The sequence below is a fragment of the Xiphophorus couchianus genome, chromosome 13 (genome assembly GCF_001444195.1).
Source record: "Xiphophorus couchianus chromosome 13, X_couchianus-1.0, whole genome shotgun sequence".
Lineage (NCBI taxonomy): Eukaryota > Metazoa > Chordata > Actinopteri > Cyprinodontiformes > Poeciliidae > Xiphophorus > Xiphophorus couchianus.
In genome coordinates, this window is record NC_040240.1 from 12,492,891 (window position 1) to 12,512,957 (window position 20,067).

Here is a 20,067-nt window from a genome sequence, read left to right on the forward strand (position 1 = left end):
GCGGCGGCAACCCTCGAACCCGTTGGTGGACACCTTCGGTGAGGGATGCCGTCAGGCTGAAGAAGGAGTCCTATCGAGTCTTTTTGGCCTGTGGGACTCCGGAAGCAGCTGATGGGTACCGGCGGGCGAAGCGGCATGCGGCTCGGGCGGTTGCTGAGGCAAAAACTCGGGTGTGGGAGGAGTTTGGAGAGGCCATGGAGAAAGACTTCCGCACGGCTTCGAGGCGATTCTGGTCCACCATCCGGCGTCTCAGGGGGGGGAAGCGGTGCAGCACCAACACTGTTTATAGTGGGGATGGTGTGCTGCTGACCTCTACTCGGGACGTTGTGGGCCGGTGGGCAGAGTACTTCGAAGACCTCCTCAATCCCACCAACATGCCTTCCACTGAGGAAGCGGAGCCTGGGGACTCTGGGTTGGGCTCTCCAATCTCTGGGGGCGAGGTCGCCGAGGTGGTTAAAAAGCTCCTCGGTGGCAAGGCCCCGGGGGTGGATGAGATCCGCCCGGAGTTCCTTAAGGCTCTGGATGTTGTAGGGTTGTGTTGGTTGACGCGACTCTGCAATATCGCATGGACATCGGGGGCAGTTCCCCTGGATTGGCAGACTGGGGTGGTGGTTCCCCTGTTCAAAAAGGGGGACCGGAGGGTGTGCTCCAATTATAGAGGGGTCACACTCTTAAGCCTCCCTGGCAAGGTCTATTCAGGGGTCCTGGAGAGGAGGGTCCGTCGGATAGTCGAACCTCGGATTCAGGAAGAGCAGTGTGGTTTTCGTCCTGGTCGTGGAACACTGGACCAGCTCTACACCCTCAGCAGGGTCCTGGAGGGTGCATGGGAGTTCGCCCAACCAGTCTACATGTGTTTTGTGGACTTGGAGAAGGCGTTCGACCGTGTCCCTCGGGGAGCCCTGTGGGGGGTTCTCCGGGAGTATGGGGTACCGGGCCCTTTGATACGGGCTGTCAGGTCCCTGTATGACCGGTGTCAGAGTCTGGTCCGCATTGCCGGCAGTAAGTCGGGCTCGTTTCCGGTGAGAGTTGGACTCCGCCAGGGCTGCCCTTTGTCACCGATTCTGTTCATCACTTTCATGGACAGAATTTCTAGGCGCAGCCAAGGTGTTGAGGGGATCCGATTTGGTGGCCTCAGGATCTCATCTCTGCTTTTCGCAGACGATGTGGTCCTTTTGGCTTCATCAGATCGTGATCTGCAGCTCTCGCTGGATCGGTTCGCAGCCGAGTGTGAAGCGGCCGGGATGGGGATCAGTGCCTCCAAATCCGAGGCCATGGTCTTGAGCCGGAAAAGGGTAGAGTGCCTTCTCCGGGTCAGGGGGGGTGTCCTGCCCCAAGTGGAGGAGTTTAAGTATCTCGGGATCTTGTTCACGAATGGGGGAAGAAGGGAGCGGGAGATCGACAGGCGGATTGGCGCAGCGTCTGCTGTCAAGCGGGCGCTGTACCGGTCCGTCGTGGTGAAGAGAGAGCTGAGCCAAAAAGCGAAGCTCTCGATTTACGATCTACGTTCCCACCCTCATCTATGTTCATGAGCTTTGGGTCATGACCGAAAGAACGAGATCGCGGATACAAGCGGCCGAAATGGGTTTTCTCCGTAGGGTGGCTGGGCTCTCCCTTAGAGATAGGGTGAGAAGCTCAGTCATCCGGGAGGGACTCAGAGTAGAGCCGCTGCTCCTTCACATCGAGAGGAGCCAGTTGAGGTGGCTTGGGCATCTGGTCAGGATGCCTCCTGGACGCCTCCCTGGTGAGGTGTTCCGGGCACGTCCCACCGGGAGGAGGCCCCGGGGAAGACCCAGGACACGCTGGAGGGACTAGTTCTCTCGGCTGGCCTGGGAACGCCTCGGGATTCCCCCGGAGGAGCTGGAAGAAGTGGCTGGGGAGAGGGAAGTCTGGGCCTCCCTTCTGAAGCTGCTACCCCCGCGACCCGACCTCGGCTAAGCGGAAGAAGATGGATGGATGGATGGATGGATGCAGTCATGATGGAGATATCCCTGCTGCTGCTGCTGACCATACAAGGCATTCAAAGAAACGGAAGTTCATGCCCTGAAGACGTAATGTTCAATTTACATGTACTTACCCTTATCAGTGTTTTTACTCAATTTACAGAAATCCAAGTTTCTATAATTTATTTAAGACGCTCTGTTGGAAAACAATTTTTTTTCTCCTAAAGCCATTTCTTGGAGGAGAAATATTATCGGAAATGAACTGATAACGTCACAAAAATGTCAGCAATTTAGTCCGAAGATTAGATTTCTCTAAATAAGAACTTGACCTTGTTGAGAAAAATGGATGTCATTTTTTATTCAGCGGTGCAAAATAGTCCTAATTCAGTTGAAAAAACAGACAACTTCCAACGAGTATACTTTTGTGACCCAGTGTTATCTGATCATGTCCAAATAACGCAAGTCATTTGAACTAGTTCAAGTTTATCTTTCATGGGAAAGTGGACAGAAAAGACTGGGTCTACTGTTCTCACTTGTCCTGAGCAGAAAAATCCTGCTGTCTGTTAATTCAAAAGAATTTATGTTATATTAAATTATTGTGAACAGTCATACACTGCATGTGATTAAATTAAATTTAAATTGTATGTAAATTGTCCAAAACATGATACTTTATCTTAAATTTATATGGTCAATTTTGAAAAATGCAATAATATAAAATAGGCTCTGTGCTCCTCTGTCACTTTGGTCTTTGGTCTACCTTCCCTTATAATAATCATAATCATCTTCATGTCCTCACGTTCTTCCAGAGTCGCTTTCCTTAGATCTTAACAAGCTCTCTTTAATTAGTTGAAATTCGTCTGTCCCCAGAAGAAGAAGATTTACTTATTAAACGAACGATGAGTCACATGAGTTGTACAAGGAAGAGCAGGTGTTCTGATTGGGAACTCGGCACAGGCATTCTGTGCAAATGCATCTTTTGTGTATAATATGAAAGATGTAAATTAGGACAAACAGAACATGCAGACAAACAGGAGCGTGTAATTATAGGTTTCGGTGTGCATTTCGCTCACGCTTCTGAGACGGCGTGTGTTTGTTGGTGTGGAGGACCAGAGGGATTCGCACTCACTTCTCCTGGCGGGTCTGCTCGGCTGTTGTTTCCATGGCGCACTCAAGCGAGCTTTGAAGCGAATGAAGCTGATTGGTCGTCTCCTTCAGCAAGAAGCGGGTCACAAACTGCTCCAGGTGGGTGGACTCCTGATAATCCTGTCAATCAAGGTGAGGAAAAGGGGGAGGACAAGTTTGAGTGGGTGGAACAACAAAGGGGGAGCTGTGACAGGTTTCACATGCCACTCCAGAGTCACAAAACGTTCAAACCTCCTCTGCTAATTAAAATGTGCCTAGAAGATTGCTCAGGAGAGATTATGCAACAGTGCTGCTTGAGAGGAGAAAATATGAAAAGGAGGATGAGTAGGAAATGTCAGGTTTTATGGGTAATTGTTTCATGATTTTTGTTAGTGTTCCCTTTAATCTGGTACCTGACTTTTGTTAGTTTCTGCTCCCCTCTGTCACGTAGCCCACATTTACTTACCAAATCAGTACAATGCAGTACAGAAGGAGTGTTTATTTGGGACTCAACGGGAATCCAAACTGGACTATAATCTTGTGGCCGTCAGATTAAGAGTGAAGGATCTGCAGGTGATTTTAATAACCGATGCTGTCATAATAGTCTGGCAAAGATCGTGACTTGATGACTCCTTCAAACGCATCCTATTTTTCTAATTTGCCCAAGACGAGTTTGCAAAGCAAAACAAAGATGACACGTCCATATTTCTGTTACACTTGATAGTCACGTTGCATGTAGGATGGAGTTACTGGCACCTTGTCGTTTTCTGTGAGAGATTTTATTTATGTCAGGCTGTGTTTGTTGGATAAACTGATTGAGAGGGGAAAATATACCTCTGACATTGTGGACATGTCATCAGCTGTGGCAGGAACAAAGCAGGAGGGCTGTCTGTTGTTCAGACTAATCAAAGAGGAGTGAGAGATGCTTGGCTCTGTCGAGTTTGCGGCGCACATTCTGCAGCTGCTCCCTCAGTTTTGAGCTCAGCGGTTGTTTGTACTCTTGACGAACAAAATGCGCATTTTAAATCAAATAACTCCTGCATGAGTGTACAAAACAAGAGTCTGCCGGTTGTAAGACATAGTCGGTCACATCTTTAATATTTCTTTTTGTTTATGGGGAATATTTTTTAAGCAATACACGTTTGGACATAAATGCGCTTTGAGATGGTGAGAATAAGTTCTGACAGATTCGTAAAGGTCAGCCTCTTGCAGTCTTAGCAATGTGTGTACGTTCCACAGATCCACAGTCATTTAGCAGCTTCTCGTCTGCCTGATTTTTATTCCTTTTTGCCTCCCCTCCATGCTTAATTGACTGCTACACAAAAGGTCAAACGAGAGCTTTGGTGAAGGCAATGACTTTTAGCTCTCTGCATATTGTTGTACTTTCCTCCAAGTACCCCACAGAGCCAAAAATGCAAGAACGTGTGTATAACATCTTTTATCCTCCTTAGTAAAATAGTAAAAAATAAAATAGAAATCTTTGTTAAAAACTTTTAGAGCATCAACTCAAATCTTCGCACCTTTTCTTCATTCATAAATGTTTTTAAAAAGTAATATTCATTTGTAAATACTTTCCTTTACCTATTTTTAGCAAAATAGCTCAAGCTCAGTCAAACTGGATCTCCACAATTCTTAAACTTAATTTGATCTATAGATCTGGACTTTGACTGGACCATCCTAACTCATAATTATACTGATGTAAGCTTCCCAACTTTTTGTCTTGTCCATTACTTTCATTGACAGTGTAAAAAAAAATCTGTCCTATTCTATTTTTGCCCGTCAAATTAGAATTGATATTGACATTGGCTATTCCAACACATTTTCACTCCACATGTTTGCTGTGTCTCCACCTCTCAAGGTTTTATTCCTTTCCACTCTTCCATAAAGGTCGGAGTTGTGGAAATGCACAAATAACCCTGCATAAATAGAAACAGATTCTGTCAATGGAGTATTCATTTATTAACCCCTCTATATATACAATGTTAGTAATATCAGTTTAACTACCCATAACTGCATGTATTTTACAAATAAATTACTGCATTAGCTGCCTCCACACACTTTTTCACGTTATGGTGAAATTATTGTTTTGGAACTGATATTTGGCCCAAGTAAAATCCATATGGCATCTCTGATGAGATACGTGTCGTATTTATTAGATCCAAATTCATGTTTCAGCAGTAGAGTTTGTGTGTGTGTATGTAAATGCGTCACACATGCAAATACAATGGCATGTGCATGCACATTATCAGCGCACAAAAAGACCCAAGATGCGTTATGAAGCGACTCACATGCAAGCGGCCCCCTCACACACATCCACAGCCAGAGACCGCCCACTCAAACACATATACGACTTAACAGAGATGACCGAGATTCAGTCAGTGACTAACACGGCATCTGTTCTCATCCTGGCTCATCTGTTACTCAAGCATACTCAGGGAAATTTAACAGATCAAGCATTTTTTTAAAAATCATTTTCCTTCTATATGGCATCATATTTTTCTAATAAATATGTTTCTGGAAGTCTAAAGGCATGTGAAGACATCAGCCAGTTGAAACCCCGTGTTGCAATTTAGATTTTTGCCACTGCCGGTTCTGTCCAGACTGTGCAGGGTAATTTGTTTTCAAGTGAGGTCAAATGTCCATTCTGAGTCAGTGAACAAACTGTGAAGAAGTTTGTGAGGTCGACTGACGAGTCCTGTTCTTCCTGAGGGAGATTTCTTTTAACAGATCAGAGTGAGGCAAAGAAATTGCTTCAAAAAAAATCTAAACTTTAATGACTGTTATCTCTCTCCTTTGTTCAGCACCTGTTTTGAAACCTGTTTTATAAAACACAGCTCAGAAACTCATTGCTGTGAGTTTTGGTTTGTTTGGATGAAGAAATGCCCAACAAAAAATAAAATACATTAGAAGTGAGTTTGTTCTTGTTCTTTTTTTCATTGATCCTTGTTTTTGGGTGAGGCTCTATTTGTCCCTTTTCTTCTTTTTTTCTTATTCTTCAAGCATTTTTCTTTTATTACTCATTTCTTCTTTTGTTGTGGTGCATTTACGTTTCACCAAATTATTTTTCGTTTCTTCCTGTGACTTGTCAGTTATGTTCCAACTTTCTACAAATAAAAATGCAATAACTTTGTACCTTATTTTTCTACTTTTTGGTGTTTTTGTTCTTTTTCAATTCTGATTCTATTGTAATCATGTTAAATCCCTTTGCCATTTCTTCTTTGTGTTGATTGTCATTCTCTACAGATTTTTATATTAGGTTTATGTAAAATATTATAGTTTCAAGTCTCAATTGTTGTTGTTTCACATTTGTCTTCAGTCCTTACCACCTTTCATTAGCTACCTGAGCTTGAGTTGATATTTAAAGTAGTATGGGCAAAAGGTTCAGTTTCTGAATGTGTAAAACTGGTGGCAAAAACTTGAGGAGGAGCATAGCACAAATGGCACCCTTCACACGGTTATTTGTAAAAACAATAAAAATCAAGCATCTACATTGTGCAGTAATTTGTGTTGTTCCGTCACATAAATTCAAACTAAATACAGAAAAGTTTGTGGTGGTAATACAAGTAATCAAAATCACTAATATTTGTATTTGCTTCTCTTCTACTTTTAAATGTTCAACGTTCACCTCTTTCCTCTTTACTCCAGGGTTAATGTTGGGATTTCTTCTGCGTTTTCCTTGGAAAAAATCTGTTTAATGCCTATTGGTAACACTTTGAAGGTGTTTGCATAAGACTGACATAACAGCAGTCATAAACAAGAAGGAGTCTTCAAGAATGTTTGACTGTTGTCTTGAAGTGTCATTTGGTAAATAATGGCACTTTTTTTTTTGTTACCCCTCCAGGGGGTCTTTTTGTGGGCTCTAGTGTCCCTTATATGACAGTAGGCTGACAGGAAACAGGGAAGGAGAGGGGGGAAGACATGCGGCAAATGTCGTTGGGTCCGGGAGTCGAACCCGCGACGGCCGCGTCGAGGACTCAAGGCCTCCAAATACGGGTCGCGCTAACCGCTACGCCACCACGGCACGCCCAAATAATGGCACTTTTAATGCAAAGTTGTACTAAAAGTTGCATTAAAAGTCCAATAAAAAGGTCAACTTTGCATTATTTTGGTAAATAATTACAATTTTAATGCAAAATTGACACTTTTAATGGACTTTTAATGCTCGTTTCACAGAAACGAGCATTAAAAGTGTCATTATTTACAGAATGACACTTCATGACAACAATCATAAACATTCACAAGGACTTCTTCATGTTTATGACACGTGTTATGTCATGTTTATGACTGTGACATGTCAGTCTTCTGCACACCCCTTCAAATAAAGTGTTACCAGCCTTTTTTTCCCAACCAGATCTTTTATCTAACATCTTTCAGTTTCGGGGGTGGTAAAGATCTGAGAAGGAATGCCACAAGGCTCTACCTTCTTCTTCTCCCTTCATCTGTCATATATTTAATCTGTGTCACCCTCATCAGTACCTATTCACTCATCTCCTTGCTCTCTTTTTCCATCTACAATCTTTCTTCTCAGTTTTTTCACCAGAGGATCAACATCTATTGTCCAGCACTGTTGCAGTCTATTAAATTTCATGTTTATTTACTCCGCAAGTTTAGTACATAATATTTTGTTCTGGTGTTTAATGAGTATGAGAAAGCCATACCGCGTCTTTTTAGGCTCTGTAATGGAAATTTGACTAATGGGAGATCAGAGGGAGTCAGTTAGGTGACACGCTGAGATAAACTTGACTTGCAGCTAAAAGACGGGGCCACTGTAAGAAAAATCAAGCATCTGTTTGTTTTTTTACTAAATGACTCAAATTTAGCTTGACTTTTTAGCATTTGTTTTTCTGTCACACCACATGAATCATGGCTTGAAAGACACAGACACCCTTAGGATTTCTAAATCTAAAAGTAAAATTTAATCATTTTGGTCTATTTAGGGTAATTTAAATCATTAGAAAGAAAATTTTGGATTGTCTAATAGCGGGGAAGAGGATGGTAATGAAGTGTTGGGTAACACAAAGGCATGTTGAGTCCTGCTGGAAAGTTTTAGATTGACCTAGTCAAAGTCTGGATTGAGATGTGCTGACATGGTCCTAAACAGGCTATCTTTACCTAAAACCTCTCCAATGCCACTGAATTAAAAATGATTCTGCAAAGAAGAGTGGGCCAAAATACCCCCACAAGCGACATAAAAGATACGAATAGATACCAGCAACTGTTTTTCTCTTCTAAGCTTGAATTTCAGTACATCAGGGTATAATGTGCTGCTTGTTGAGAACCCATTTGTATTTAATTAATCTCTTTATTTTTTATTGATCAGGTCAGGTTGTGTGAACTTCTTGTATTTTTCCAGGTCATCTTTGTCTGATGATTAGAAAATTTTAAGGGTGGAAAACAAGCAAAAACGGAAGAAATCTGTAGGAGTGCAAAGACTTCCTCAAGGCACAGATTCAGCATATTTTTAAAAGTGTTTTTATTTTTATTTTTATGAAAGCCAGTATTTACTTCAGCCTACAATATGCAATAATTATTATCAATTTAAACCCTTCAAAAGACAGTGTAAGCGCTTAAAGTCACTGGGAGTATCAGACATTTGACAGTAATACTGAAAAATTAAATCGAATAACTTCTCGCTTATTGTGCAAAATCGTTAATAAAACATATTTGGAAAGATGGAAGAAACATGTCATAACACTAGGGAAATAAAACATACGGTAGTGGTGTTTTAAAAAATTTATTTTCAATGCAAAACCTTGCAGTTGGGGGTTTTGCAGTTGCAGTTTTGCGGTTTGGTCATATGTATGACCAAACTACATATGCATATGCAATTTTTTTGGTCTAAAATTTTATACCAAATTTTATGGAATACAATTTGCATATGACCAAATTGTTTGCCATATGCAAAGCAAAGCAAAAGCTTGACAAAAATTAAATATATATTTTTTTAAAAACACAAATCAAATGTCCAGAAACTCAAGAGAGAAATAAATGAATATTGAAAACTGATGCAACAATTTTCATTGTGTGTGTGTGTAATTGTGAAATTAGCGCTATTTCCTTTAGCCTACCTTCTTTGTTTTGTCCATTGCTTTTAGTATGGACATATTCAGTTCTTCCAAAGCTGCAAGAACATTCTCATATTCACCAAGGTGCTGGGAGAAATACTCTGCAGACCAAGAGAAAAACAGAAAATACAGACAGGAAGGGTTTTATTCAGATGCCCAGTGGGATTTGGTCACAGCGACCAAAATGTCGGAAAGCATTTGAATGTTTCTCTGAGAGTCAAGTGACAGTAGAGCTTCAGCTTACCACAGAGTTCATCCGTGTCCACATTGCTGTAAAAAGACGACAAAACAGGAAGATTGAAATGCCATGAAAATCTGCAGGATTTCACAATGACAGGGGGAACACAGGCAATTATTTCCCATCTAATAAACTTTTTTTTAGACAAACTGATATGATGAGAAATGATGTGCAGACAACATGAAGGAAAGAAACTCTTTCAAGAATATATTTAATATATTTTTGCATAGATTCTAAATTTTACGAGATCTGAAAGCAACAGTCCAAAAAGAAAGGAAGCTAAAAACATAGGCGAGTGCAAAATGACACGATCTGTCTTTTAGTCATTGAATAAGCCCTTCAGATACTTTTGAGATTTATAAAACATTTCCTTCTTATAGTGACAAAAACTGAAGATGTAGGTTGCCTTAAACGCTGCTCAACAGAAGCTTCAGCTGTTTTTCACCTGGGAAAAAGCTGCAGAGATGAGCTGGTCTGAACAAGAGAAAACACTTAGAGACATGGAGGCTGGCTGAGAACACAGGAAGTTAGAAAATAAACTGCATAACAGACCATTAAGCTCTTTCTGATGTGGCCTTTTTTCATTTTAAATAAACTAAAGGATGATATAACGCTAACATAGTGGAAAAAAACAGCAGATAAAAACGTAAATATCAAGATGTTCATTGGCAGTTTTCTAAGAAACCAAGCATATATTTAAAAACAGACGTATAGAGTAATGTTTGAGTGTTGCACACCAAACCGAGGATCCTGGTCAGGGGGACCTAAAGCTCACTGACTCGTTCTCAGATCAATACAGGACTCAATCCGAGAGCTCTAAATGGGTTCCTAACAACTTCACTGCCTTTTGACTGAGAGACATTGGGACACATTCACCTTGAGTTTAACATGGATTTTTAAAAAAGACTCAGCTGTGACAAAGAGGATGACTGGAAGGTGAATGATATCAATTGTAGTTAGAACAAAAACATCAATCTGACCTTCTTTTCCTCCAAAGTGATGGAAAATTCTCAAAATATTAATGTTTTCGTGACACTAAGGTGTGATACTCAAAGGTGTGTCTGAATATCTGTCACTATATGTAAGAACTATTTTATCTAGCAAATTTAGAAATTCATGAAAGGTTTTAAAGGTCATCAATTAGAACACTTCAAACTGAGAATATTGTGCTAAACTCAGATCGTAAACTTCTCTACTCAATTAAAGGAATGATTACAAGCTTGAAAGTTTTGACTGGTAAAATTTTATCTGGAAGGATCATCTTTTTACTTTCTTTATCTATCTATGTGGAAAATCTTAGGCATGTGGTAGATAAGGGATATATCTTATTATTGTCTGTTTTTGTGTTTGTCTTCAGTTGTTTTGGTAATCTTTTTATTTCTTCACCATGTTTGTTTTTGCCCCAGAGTCATTTTCAGTCGAAGCTAAATAGAAAATGAACCCAAAAGCTATCCAAGTAAATTCAAGCCAACAACACGAGGCCAAAGATAGCTTTAACATCCTCACAGAGAAATCTACATAAAGCTTTTTGCTCGGTAGGAAATAAATGTGTCACAAAAGGAGGACAAATCACTGGAATCTCCTTTTACATCAACCTAAAATGAAGATAATGTATAACAATATATGTGTTAAATGAAATTCAGAAATAAGGGCAAGAAATTGGGTCATAAATATATTTTATGTTTAATAGTTATTGATTTTGTTAAACTGCCAAATAACTACACTGATTTTTTATGATCATCTTGTGTCTCAAAACATTGCATTCTCTGATGAACCTAAAGATTTTTTTTTAATTCACAGTTTTTAATTTATTTTTCTAAGGGGAATTGGAGAAAGAGTGATCAACAAGATAACAAATGAGGGATGAGGCTATTTAATATTTCAATAGTACTCCTAATTTTTCATATGATTTTATCTCTACTCTTAAAAAAAGAATGAATGAATTAAAATACGTGTGGAATTTGATCACCCAGTATGCACATATTCCAGAAACCAGCATTACTTTTCTCTGCAATCACAGCTGTGGTGGTTTTATAAATAAAATGTGATAAAAGTTCATTTCTTTCAATGCGTAGTCAGCTGTTGTTAAAAGAGTTCAGTAATTACGTAATGCACCTCAACAGATACAGACCATGCATTTGGATATTGCTTTATAAATTATGGTTTTGAACGTAATTAACCTAGTTGCTCATTTTGTGTTCAATAAAAACTTACTGTGGAGTCAAACAGCAGAAAATCTGTTCAGACAGCGATTATAATCCCAAGCAGAACAAATTTTGTTTACTGTGTATCTCCTCACAATAAAGGAGAATCAAAAGTTTTTACAGATTTTCAAATAACATCTGATGTTTTCTTTACTGTTACAGGGCTGTAACTAAACTGTTCACCTATCTGTAAGATAAAAATTACACACTATGATATTAGAAGAGCTGCTACTTGACAGAAAATATATTTGTATTATATGCATAATTTCTAAAAATTCACAGCTTGTTCAATACTTTTCTAGTGTGCTCTATAAGGAGAGAAAAGCCATGTACTGTATCTACAAAAATATCACAAAGCAGAAAGTTTTTAGTATTTCCTAGCTTCAATTTCATAAGCATAGTTTCTTACAAACACACATTAACAACGCCTGCCTTTTAATCTATTGATCAGGAAAAAGAACATTTCATGTTGAGACGTCTTTCATGTGCTTAAAGCCTTTAAATGGAAAATCAATACAAAATGAAAGGTCACACAGATTTACTTCTATCTCTCTATTGTGAATTTGCAAATGCAAAAGAACTTGGAGAGACATCGAGTCAGGACAGTTAACCCATTTCAGATTGGGTGATCTAGAAAAAACTGTGTGAATAAAGTTTAAGCAAAGCCACAGTTTTCTATAAACTTATGAAATGAGTCAATGTTCCAGGAACTCTGAGAACATTGTTATCAGAGAAATAAGAGTTTGATCATGGCCGTGTCTCTTTGCATAAATATCATATTTTTCCAGTCTGTTCACATCTGAAATCTGTCCTGTGTGCTTAGACAAATTGAAAACAAAATGAAGCAATTACTCGACTCACTCTGTGTTATGAGTATCAATCGTGTGGAAAAGCTCCTTCAGTTCCTCGGCTGTCAGGACTCCATCAGAGAAGTAGGATTTGAATTCATCGAAGGACAGCTTCCCATCGTCTGAGGGGGGAAATGAAAATTAGGATTCATGAACAAATCTTATTTAGGTAAGGTTTTTGTAGTGGTCATAATAATTAACAGGAGCAATGTTCTCCTTTCACATAAAAACATCCTAATAGCTAATTTTAGCTTAATTCTGATAAAACACCTACAGACTTTGTTGAGATTTGCCAAACTATGAAATAACGCCGAGGAGTTGCAGTAAATGCATCAAGCCCCCCACCCCCCTTTGTGACACTTTAGGAGCAATCAAACCGAACAGAAATTGATGCTCTTGTTTTTATTATTCCAACAAATAACATTTTGTCTATGTGGGGTCGTCATGATTTTTTCCATTAAACTAATGTGATAGCAATCTCACAACAATCAGTCACTTTTATGCGCTGAGGCTCTGCAATTATGAAAAAGAATAAAGCAATATGAAAGATTTATGAGCAAAGGATAAACAGAAGTTCTCAAAATGCAGACATTTCGCCTCCGGCTATGTCTGCCCGTCTGTGTGGACCGAAGGTGGGTGATCTTTAACTGTTCACTGCTGATCTGCCACAGATCTGACGTTAAGTACGAGTGTTGCGTTGCCATAGATACCACAAGGAAAAGCCACTTGCACAGAAATGTAACGTACAGTGACTCACTGTCGATGAGCTCAGACAGCGAAGCTTGGAAGTCTTGGCACATGTGCAGGTTTTTTTTGTGCAACGCTAAAAACAAACATGCAGGACGGCCTCAAAGCTTTTACAGCGTGGGATGGATATTTAATGGATACAGGAATATGTCATGCCCTGTGAACAATTGCTGGGCTTTTTATTTTTATTTTTTTGCCTTCTTAGGATGTGAAATTGAAAGAAAGAGTTGCTTTTTGAATGGCTTCCGAGGCCCTGAGGTTCAAACAAATTCCCAGACCATTGTAGATATTTTTTTTCCCTTTTGTACAAAGTGTTTCAAAGCCTTGCATGGTCTATGGAGTACAGTTCCTGGCAGAAGTATTCTGACCTGAATACTCTGTAGAACCAACCTCCACCACAATTAGGGTCAAATTAAGGCCAAACGTTATTCTTTGAACGATTGGAGACAGACATTTTTCTGCGTTGCTAAATACCTATTACTCTCATTGGAAAAGAATATTTAAAGTAACATTATTTTTTCAAGATTTGTCACAGATCCTTGAACAGATTTAGGTCTGATCTTTGACTAGGCCATTCTAAACACACAAATAGCGTTAGAGCACGTCTAAGCTCTGAGTAGTTCTCAATTGTTTTAAAATCTCTAAAGGTTTTTTTTTTTCCAGAATTATCCTATAATTACCTGAACACACCCTCAGACCAGGTTTCCTGCTCATATTTAACTCAGAAAAAATATGTTAATAATTTTAGGTTTTTTTAAATAACATGTTCAGTTCAAATTAATTATTTTAAACCACCCTGAAAACCTTTCAAGCACATTTGTATTTCAATAAATGTCATCATGTGGACAGATTTTCATCTTTCAACCACAAATACCTCCCTTTCAATGACCTTTAACAACCTTTTGCTCCATCTATCTTTCTTGTTTATGTGCACATTACTGTCAACATAAAACATGGTCCTTGAGGATAAAACAAAACAAAACCTTATAAATATTTAATCAAATTCATACAGTCTATGCCAGCTGGGTTGCTTTTTATGACATACTTGTGGCACATCAACGTAAAAGAGAAATCAAATCATTTCTAAAAGAAATGCTTGACCTGACAGTTATTTTTGCAAATGTGAAAATTAATTTAATCTGAAAACAAAAAGAAAAATCACTGGAAAGAGTCAACTCAAACATGTGCTCAAAGAATTCTTTTTACTTTGAAATGAGCAACACGTTTAAAAGATGAGCCAGAGGAACACAAAAAAGTGGAATATTTCAACACTACAGTTTTCCAACATGATTGGTAAGAGAATCAGATTCTGTGACAAAAGTTGAAAACTGAGCAAAATCAATAGTCACAAGAAAAAAACAGGATGTCCCATAAAATAGTCAATTCTCCCAACAGAAATGTTCACATGTCTTATCTTTGAATTTCTTCTTTGAAGAAGAAAGTGATTCATCAACAAATGTTGGGTTACGGTTACGACAAAGCGTCTCAATGACATCAAGAGTTTTACTCTGCCTGGAACTGTCCTTGTCTTTTTCTCTACCAGCCCTTGGTGGGTTTTTGTTTTGCACAGCATCCCATATATTATTCAAACACACACTAATGGTGGATTTTAAGATGTTGAGCAACCCTGTCCTACTGCAGCAAATCCTCCCCAAACCAAGACACTTACCCCAAAGGCCATATTGGCAGTTTACATTTAAATACATTCACTTGTAAACTTTTTAGACCACTTTAAATCTCTTAGAAGACCCATAAGCTGCAAAAATCTTCAGGACTCGCAATTTATTCCTCACCAGTAATAATATTTGTGTTTATCATTTTGCAGAAAATCGTAAAAGACCTTAAATAACCAATTATTATTGGTTATTTATCTTACTTGAATCTGCCAGTGCTGTTTAAATGTATATTTCCTGCCCTCAGCCATCACCATCTTCTCTGAAAAACCTTAAATAATTTGATATTTAACTTCCAGTTGGGATTAATGAAGTATTTTTTAATTCAATGAATTTACATATATCCAAATGTTTTGGAGGAACACACAGATTGTCATAGAGTACTCTAATTTTTCCAATGACCGCACACACATAATGTTTAAAAATTGTATCTATTCATGCATACAAGATTTAGGACAAATAATTAGAAAGAAAAAGCAACAAATGCTCAAACAAGATCCAGTAGCTCATCCAAACTCTATGGGGCCTCTTTGCGGTTAATGGAGGTGAAGTGCAAAAACTCGGCCTCTCGACTTACAAATAAAAATCTTCAGTTCTCTTTGGAAATGATGAATACTGCGCCTGCAGGCCGAAAAAAGAGAGAGCATCTGACTTATTTTCAATGTGCCATCTAAAAGCCAGCCTCTCCAGTGATACCAGGCTGCATTAGTCCACACAGCATGGGCAACATTTGCACATCTATAAAAGGCTCCATCAATGCAGAATTATAGAGACGGCTCCTGTAGCAACATATCCATCCAGTTGATGAAACAAAACACAGAGAAGAAAAACAGCAATTGGTCCTACTGATGGTTAAAAGATGAGGTGATGCAGCACAGGGGTAAATGTGACTGTCCCACATTTTTCAAACTTGTTCTAGCATTAAGTTTGGGAGTCACATTTATTTTAACAAAGGAAACAACATTAACATATCAAAGGTTGATTCCCTTTTTAGCACTAGAACTAACACACACACACACACACACACACACACCCCTTCTTATTTACTGACCTTCAGAAGACCTTATTGACATTTAACAAGGCTATAAATCTTTTGGATTTCAATGGGGTATTTACCAACATTTATAAGGAATCTATTTTCTGCTCCTTATGATTTTCATACGAAGCCATGTGTACCTTTAGATAGGCTATGTATCTTACATTAATGAGTCATGTAAAACATAAAATATCAGATCAAATTAAATGAAATTCTTCCTTTAACAATCAGGCAGCTAGCCTTAAGGGCCACCATGATAACAGTCTCTGCAAATTGGGAAAATTTCTGCTTTTTCTCTTCGTTGGTGCTCTAAAGCAGAACCGTAACAGCGACGGGGTCAGTTTCCTGTTTCCATGGAAACAGCATCAGCAGACAGTCATGATTGGAATTTCATTCAGAAAGTGCGTCTGTTCCTTCGCACATCAGAATAATGCATTGGATTAATACTTGATGTATAGCAGCATGCATGCGCTTGCTGTCGGGATACGTACCGTTTTTATCGGCCCTTCGCAAAATCTGCAAGCCAGAGAGAGGGGAAAAGTGGGACGTCAAAAAAGGTGACACTTCATCAAAGTTAGAGTGGATGTGTGTGCTGGGGTGCATGAGAGTGGAGATCATTGATCACACTTGCAAAAGTGGCATGTCATTGAATTATTGATCGCGCTGTCCCAGAGTCCACTGGAGATGAAAGAGAGGCTGGCAGTGACCACATCAGCTTCAAACTGCTCAAATCACATGCTGAAAATAGCTGTACCCGCCTTTAATTCACATCTAATTTAACTTGAAGCTATTAGACAGTAGTGAAAGGAATTTTTACTTGCAACACAAACACTTCAGATTGATTGATTGATTGATTGATTGATTGATTCTGTGTGTCTTCTGCCTCTACATGTGTTGTGTTTTGATTTCCTTTTCTCTCATCAAAACCCAGCGTCTGTGTCTCAGTCAGATACCACCAGAGTTCTGTTTGGAAGTTAGCATAATGATCAAAATCACTGCAAAAATATGATCAGTTGCTTAACACTTGTACCTATTTTTCAGCTAAAAAGACTCAATTAGATGCTTCCGCAGTCATAAATCTGTATTTTGTTGTTTTTCAATAAAAGGGAAAAAGCACACATCTTGCCAAGAGTTTCTGCTATGAATATCTGAAACTTTTTTTATCAAAAGAATGAAAATAAGTTGCATTTTACTACACCATATGCTTTCTACAATGCCCGATACTGGATTTTTTGCAGCTGAGAAGTCACCTAATTGGTATATTAAGTTGAATTAAGCCAGCTATTCAGTGCTAGCCTTGTAGGCTTACTAGAGAACATCGGTGAACAAATTGCAGCATGAAGGCAAGTCCTGTCCAGCAAGTCCTGCCCAGTGGACAGGACTGGATAGAAGTGAGGACAGATTTCAAGCAGGATTATGTTACAAAACATCCCAAGCTTTGGACAAGTCACGGCACTTTGTTCCAATCTATCATTTGAAAATAAATCATGGATGTTTCCTAGTTATGCACTAGCCTGGGTCGGTTTACTACATAACATTCAAATAAGACCCACAGACGTTTGGGGATGTAATGCTAAAAAGATTTTAGAAAAAGTTCAAAGGGTGTGAATATTTTTAGAGTTATAGTAAATATTAACAAAGTCAAGGACTCCAAGTATTGATCTGTATGGAAAAAACAAGTCATCAAGAATAATATGGGACACTGTTTGCTTCACCTTATCTTATGTTGAACATGTTTTATTTCAAACATGAAATCTAGATGTAGCTGGATTTCATTCAATATGTTTTTTAATAAATGAAGCCATAAATGGAAGTACAAGTCATTTAATTCCTCTGAAACAAAACTTTCTTTTCCAATATGTGGGTCGTCTCCACAAACACACCGGCAGAGAAGTAAAAACATTTCAAAAACCTGTCTTCCAGGATTAAACGACTGCTGTTGTCGGAGTTTGTGCCAAACTGATCAGCTCAAGCTGAGGTTTGAAATCTGCCTGCCAGATTCCCTCCGAAAGCAAGCCCTGGTTTCTTTCCCAGCCGCTTTACTGTTTGACTCCACATGACACATCTGAAATGCTGCTTTGCACCCAAAATAACTTGTAGCTATTTGCATCGGCATCCAACTTTCCTTCATAAGACCAAGGGAAGCCGACAGGTTTCTGCAGGAGACACTGCAGGTGAATCAAAGCATGGAGGAATGAGAGGAAGGAGTTCTGAATAATGAGGTGGTGGATGAAGGGCAGGAGGAAAGAGGCGAAGACGTGGAAGCTCCTAAGAGATGATTTCCCACTCTTGTCTGCATACATATGCGTTTTTAATATTTAATTCCTCATCTTGAGGCTTTGCTCTGTATATTCAATAACAGTAATCTGCAAATATTTTTCTGTTTAAAAGTTAGAAAGGTATTGAGTGGTTTGATTTAAAATTCAATAATTACATAACTTAATCAGCATATTAAATTTAATCATTATTAAACTTGTTTTCATTCTTATTATTACTGCAGTTATAAAGTAAGAAATATGTTTTTGGACATTATTTTTCAATGTTATTAGATATTTAAAAATATTATTAGAACAACATTCAGCTATTATGATTAATTATGCTATTTCATTATTTGTATTGCTATTATTATTTAGAAAAATAATAGCAATTACGTAATATAATAACAATAATAATTATAATTTTAGAAGCATACATAAAAATACTAAAGACAATATTATGTTGAAATATTTAAAATCACTAAAAATATGAATAAAACAAAGTGAAATCTGACCATCTCAGTTTGAAAATGCTAATGATTTTTTTTTTCCAAAGTTCAAATTGAAAATACAAAACAAATAAAAAGCAATAAGTCCATGGCAGGAGGAAATATCAATCTACACCATCTTTTTATTTATGAACCCTGATGTGTGGGTGGAATTAAACCTTTTGAAGTCATTCAATTAATTGCCTAATAAGAGTAAGTCCAGTCAAATCCGTTGATTTGATTGAGCAGAAAGCCTTCATTAAAAGATCATAAACAATTGTGAAGTGTGTCCAAACAGTAAGTAAAACTCATTTCTTTATGCATCAAGCAAGAAGAAAAAAAACAACTGGGGTGCACCTTTTTGAAGTTTCACACTTAAGTGAAAGATTAAAAGCAGCGTTGATCCCACGAGTGTGAGTTTATTTTGTACAAAATGAATGAAATGGACACTTACGTCAATAAAAATGGACATTCCCTTTTTCAGCTCCAGCTGAGTGCAGGGCTCCTCGGACACAGACTGAAGCTCCTCTGAACAATCCATCCTCCCCAGTGCTGCTTCAGATGTAAACTGCAGAGGAATGTGTCTGCTTGTGCCTCTTTCCACTGATTACTGCCACAGCTGAAGAAAGCTGCGGCGAAGTCAGAGAGAAGCAGCCACAGTTTCCTGATAAAAGTTTGTCAGTTTAATATTTAATTCATGCTGTTTTAGAACAAAAACGTCTGTGTTTGCTTGTTTTGACTCCATCCTAAGACACGATTTTGTATTGGAAGTTAGTACATTATTTTCTCCTAGGTATATGCCTTCAAGCATCAACACATTTGTCATGGGTGATGCTTTTACTTTGAAATGTTTCCTGCTGCATATCACTCTTATTTCCCAGACTTGATTCTAAGCTGAAGGAAAGTGAGAACCTTTTTTACTGTTTCAAACTTTAAATATGTGCACACATACTCATACACTTTCACTAGCAAACCCATGAAATGAAACCACATTATTTCGCTGGTTGAAACATTAAATAATAACATAAAGAAGATATGTGGGACACGCAGTCCAATGAGCATCACAAATATGACAAGACGAGAGAGAAATTTACAGCAAGCTTTTTGTGGAGGGTACAAATACCTCAAAAGAGGTCAACTAAGCTTTGATATTAAAGTGATCTTATAGACATCTACAACGTTGAGGTTTAAATTTCTTTTTTGTGTGAAAGTGTGAGATGTGGCTTAGGACTGAAAATGCATTATTTCTGCTATTTCTGAAGATCAGATATTTTTATTTAAATATTATCTGAGTAGCATTTTTTCTTTTTCTTTTTACTGTATTTACATTTCATATTCCTGAGTCTGCAAACTTTGAGTCAAAGTTGTTTTCTAGTTATTAGCAATGCTTAAAGAAAAACCAAAGTAATTTTGAAGATAAGTGTGGAAGGATGTACAAGAAAATAATTAAG

General features: G+C 38.4%; 1 protein-coding gene across 1 annotated transcript in view; it reads right to left on the minus strand.

Moving 5' to 3' along the window:
* Positions 1 to 19,234, minus strand: part of necab1 (N-terminal EF-hand calcium binding protein 1) — a 36,403-nt gene extending 17,169 nt beyond the window's left edge. The window contains exons 1-6 of the mRNA XM_028036078.1: positions 19,071 to 19,234; positions 16,365 to 16,389; positions 12,431 to 12,539; positions 9,372 to 9,397; positions 9,131 to 9,228; positions 3,067 to 3,203 (exon numbers count right to left, since the gene is read on the minus strand). Coding sequence (XP_027891879.1) covers positions 3,067 to 3,203; positions 9,131 to 9,228; positions 9,372 to 9,397; positions 12,431 to 12,539; positions 16,365 to 16,389; positions 19,071 to 19,157 — 482 coding nt within the window. The 5' untranslated portion in view covers positions 19,158 to 19,234. The remainder of the gene's footprint in view (positions 1 to 3,066; positions 3,204 to 9,130; positions 9,229 to 9,371; positions 9,398 to 12,430; positions 12,540 to 16,364; positions 16,390 to 19,070) is intronic.
* Between the last annotated feature and the right edge of the window lie 833 nt (positions 19,235 to 20,067).